Genomic DNA, 4,535 nt, shown 5'->3' on the forward strand with positions numbered 1-4,535 from the left:
AACCAACAGGCGTGGTACAAATTTGTAACAAAATGTTGAAAGCCAGCAGGACAATGGCACAAATTCCAAAAATAACTCTGCAGTACTGTGGAAAAAAAATAGATTGCTCCTTCTGCTACCTACGGTGGTCATTATTCCACAATTTATATATCACAAGATAATACTGCTCGTCGGGGATCAGGACCATCAACCATTCAATCACAGCTGATCTGTGGGCTGTCTCCTTTGTCCCATATCCCTTCATACTTTTACTGGACAAAAAATCATCCATCTCAGATTTAAAACTAGGGACGCTCTATTAATAATGGTTGTTTTAATACTGGGTGTACTTTCACTGTAGTTTGTTCGTGCCTTATCCTATGTTCTGTCATATAAACCTGCACCATGGTCCTTAGTGTGTGTGTATGTGTGTGCATCCTGTGTATCTCCCAGTCAACAACCCTCTGGACTATCCTGCTACCGCTGATGTTTTCCTAATCCATCGTCCACTCGAGACATTTTTTTTGCCGCAAATCAGAGCTTTGTCCTGCAAAGTGTGTAGTTTAAAGACGAAAGCCTGGAATTACATCGAAAGGTGATGGACCGCGGGAACTGTGCCACTTGAGGCTAGACCCACATGCTCCGCCTGGGGAGACAGCAGGGAACGCTGCTCAGGAGAGAGCAGGGAGCAGGGAGAGAATGCCGCAGCTACACCGTGGTCCCACACAGTCTGGACGCAGCCGTGAGGTCTTTACTGTCCAGGTCTGATCGTCCCGAAACTACGAAAGGCCAGGTCTGAAAAGTGAAATCAAGAGAATTAGGACAAAATATTCACAAACTAAATGCTGGAAAAACTCAGTAGGTCTGTGGAGAGAAGTCAGAGTTAACGTTTCGGGTCCAGTGACCCTTCCTCTGAATGAAATATTCCTCTGGTCCCAGCGAGGAGCTAAATATTTTTGCAAAGCCCGTTTTTTTCCAGCCAGCACTTTTGTTTCCGCGCTTTGAGCTCTTTAATCAACTCTGCATGAAATAACATTCAAAAGGAATACAGATCAACTTATACGGATTCTGTTAAAAATCACCCCACACCAGTGTATAGTCCAACAGTACCAGCTTCCAAATAAACCTGATAACCTGGGGTGGGGTCATTTTTAACTTCTCCGCCCCAGCCCAACACCGGCACCTCCACATCATTTACAGGTTCTGTATAATTTACAATACCTTGCAATGAGTTTGCTGCAAAAAAAAATCAACGAGGTACATTTCTGAATCGATCAGCTGGCAGAACCTGGAAGATCGAATTATCAAACTGACGCTCAATTATTGGACCAATACCGACAAAAGATTAATGTAGTGTCCCATGGAGATTCATCAGTTCAAAGGGGTAACCCATCATTTCCGGACCACATGAAGTTGTACAAATGTAAACCATACAAAATCATTTGTTAAGGGTTGTTGTAAGCAATTAAAACTGGGAGATTATTCGTTACAATGTTATCCTGAAAACAGTTGTTTTCTTACTGTTTACAAGAACAGTGAGTCCTTTCCTTTTGCTTCACAATAATAAACCTTAATTGGGATATTCCAGCTTGGTTTGGGTTCATTAGATTGATTAGGAGAAAGTGAGGACTGCAGACGCTGGAGATCAGAGCTTAAAATTGTGTTGCTGGAAAAGCGCAGCAGGTCAGGCAGCATCCAAGGAGCAGGAGAATCCTGAAGAAGGGCTTATGCCCGAAACGTCGATTCTCCTGCTCCTTTGATGCTGCCTGACCTGCTGCGCTTTTCCAGCGACACATTTTTAAGCTTCATTAGATTGAATCCAGGGATGCTGAAGAGGGCTTTAGGACGATGCTGTCTGGAGTTTAGAAGATTGAGAGAAGAGCTAATTGAGGCATGTAAGATACTAAAGGGGATTGACAAACCATACTCAGAGAGGATGTTTCTCCGGGTGGGACAATCTCGAATGAGAGCTCATAGCGAACAGAAAACTGAGATGAGGGGAGATTACATCTCTCAAAAGGGCGTGAAACTCTGAACTGCTGTGCTCTTCCAGCACCACTGATCCAGAATCTGGTTTCCAGCATCTGCAGTCATTGTTTCTACCTTGTAGAATTCACTGCCTACTCCTGCTCCTAGTACTGATGTTCCCAGAGGTTTTAGATTAGATGTTCAAATGTATTTTTGAAAAGCCTGCCTTTCGAAATGAAACAAAACAGGATGACACTCAGCCAGAAATTAATCCGGAGAAGCTTTCGGGAAACGATGACCATTTATTTTTATAGGAGTTAACATTTTAAGTGACAACATTCCTTTGTTGTAAATGAAGACTTGAAGGAATCTTCACAGAAATGTTTAGCTTGGTGTAAACGCCCCCATTTAATGGAAATACAAATAACTGGCAGTGTTTAATTTCAAGGCAATGTTAGTGCTTGTGAAAATCCTGCTCAATCCCAGTTACTCATCATCAGACCTCCTTTCAACTGCACAGAATTCCGTTCTTTAAGATGGAAAGGATATTGTATATAGACACATAATGGAATCAGCTCAAAAACAGACTTTTTATAAATTAATGAAACACGCCGAAAAAAGCAGGTGTGTTGTTTTGAAAGTTGAAGTATTTTAATTCTTATTAAAGCGGCAAAGCTTTAATATTTTAATTATGACGGTGGCACATTATGTAATTAGTGACTAATTATATCATGCGCCACCGACACAATTCAAACATTAAAAGATTGGCCGTTAAAACAATTTGACTATGTTGATATTCAGAACCGGCCACTTTCCGAGTTGGTAGCTGACAAAATCTGTAACCAGACGATAAAATCAGCAACAAGAAATCCTGGAATCACGGTGACCCTATTATCCATGATTTGGAGATGCCGGTGTTGGACTGGAGTGTACAAAGTTAAAAATCACACAACACGAGGTTATAGTCCAACAGGTTTAATTGGAAGCACACTAGCTTTCAGAGTGCTGCTCCTTCATCAGGTCAGCGTCGCTCCAAAAGCTAGTGCTCCCAATTGAACCTGTTGGACTATAACCTGGTGTTGTGTGATTTCTAACTGTGTACCCTATTATCCCAGCGTCTGCACAAACAATGACATCCGATTGACATGCCTGGCTTCAGTGTTAGATTTCCCCTCAGGCAGAGTTACCCACACTTTGTGGCTAATGTCTTGGCAAGAGAAAGCTTTTGTTTATCTCGGAGTGGCAAGGTGATTTTTCTTTGGAAAATCTCTCTGTCTTGTCCCATAACATTGTGGAATAGCGTTCAATGCCGCGCTGTATTCAAAAGAAAACTTCCCCATGGAGATCTCTTGCGTGTTTACTGGGGGGGGGGGGGGGGGAAGAGAGATCTGAATGTGGAACTAATATCATGCTGTGGATGCCATAATCCATGTTCGCCGCCCCCCCCCCCCCCCCCCCCCCCCACACACACACAGATGCACACATTCTGTTATTTTTCTTTCAAAGTGTGTTACAGACGGTAAAGAGGCACCTGTCTGTTTTCGACTCTCGGTTGGAATAGAGGGGTTTATGTAATGGGAGAATTCCGACAGAGCAAAACAGGCTAGTTATTGACTGGAACAGTAATCCCAAATTAAATCACAGAGTAAACAATTAATTCACTTGCAATATTCACACTCTAACTTTCCAAGTGCACTTACTTTGCAACTCACTCGGTGCTGGTTTAATACTTGCCTTGTGTCATTTTTTTTTAAAAAAAACTATCCTGTTGGGCAGAACTTGAAATAAAAAGACGGATATCCACCTGCCACAATAGCAGCCCCAGGGTTAATCCCAATTACTGTGATCATGAAAATGATTGCAATCTAGTTCATGTCCCATTCACATTTCCTTACCAGATTTACCGGATGGACGTATCCATTCTCGTATTTATCGTTGGCCAGGATTTGCCTTAAGTGTGCAATGTAACTAGCTGCCAGTCTGAGGGTGTCCAGTTTGGACAGTTTGGTATCTGACGGCACCCAGGGAAGGCTGGTTTTTAACCTGGAGAATGCTGTGCTCAGCACTCTCATCCTGGCTCTCTCTCTAGCATTGGCAGCGTTTCTCTGAGTCTGTTTTCCCTCTTTGACTCGCTTGGGCAGTTCCTTCTTGCGAGAGCCCGGGCGCCTCTTCCTCTTGGGGATGCAGTCGGAGCACGCCCCGTCGGTGGCTTCAGCCGAGATGTAGAACTCCGTGTCGTTCGTCTCGTGTTTGAAACCGTTACACCGGAGCTGGAACCTGTGTAATTCCATCTCCCGCAAGTCCTCGGTGTCACTGACAGATCCAGTCGACATGACAGCAGCTCTCTGCAAAATTGAAATGGACCTCAACTGGAAAAGGATTCCCTGTACAATTTTGTTAAATACCAAAGACCGAGGCAAAAAAAAATCCTTTGTCGACAAATGAAACCCCACCTCCAGCTGGTTCTAGTGTTTCCACTATCATTTTGTAACAGGGGGATGTACCTGCGCTATATGGATCTAACCATTCAAGTGATAATGACTGAGAAACTCTACAACAGAGACTCAATTCCTCTCAACAAAGGCAGG

General features: G+C 43.4%; 1 protein-coding gene across 1 annotated transcript; it reads right to left on the reverse strand.

Moving 5' to 3' along the window:
- Positions 1 to 256: 256 nt before the first annotated feature.
- On the reverse strand, positions 257 to 4,280 carry LOC132815290 (transcription factor 21). The gene is made up of 2 exons (XM_060824126.1): positions 3,843 to 4,280; positions 257 to 774 (listed from the first exon to the last, which is right to left on the reverse strand). Exons 1-2 carry the CDS (start codon positions 4,278 to 4,280, stop codon positions 688 to 690), a joined length of 525 nt encoding a protein of 174 aa, XP_060680109.1. The 3' UTR covers positions 257 to 687.
- Between the last annotated feature and the right edge of the window lie 255 nt (positions 4,281 to 4,535).

The sequence above is a fragment of the Hemiscyllium ocellatum genome, chromosome 4, assembly GCF_020745735.1.
Source record: "Hemiscyllium ocellatum isolate sHemOce1 chromosome 4, sHemOce1.pat.X.cur, whole genome shotgun sequence".
Lineage (NCBI taxonomy): Eukaryota > Metazoa > Chordata > Chondrichthyes > Orectolobiformes > Hemiscylliidae > Hemiscyllium > Hemiscyllium ocellatum.

Excerpts from the sequence above, each read along its gene's own strand:
- LOC132815290 (XM_060824126.1), bottom strand. The coding sequence starts at position 4,280 with ATGTCGACTGGATCTGTCAGTGACACCGAGGACTTGCGGGAGATGGAA. Across the intron at positions 775-3,842 it reads ACGTCCATCCGGTAAATCTG|ACCTGGCCTTTCGTAGTTTC; the intron begins GTAAGGAAATGT and ends TTCACTTTTCAG.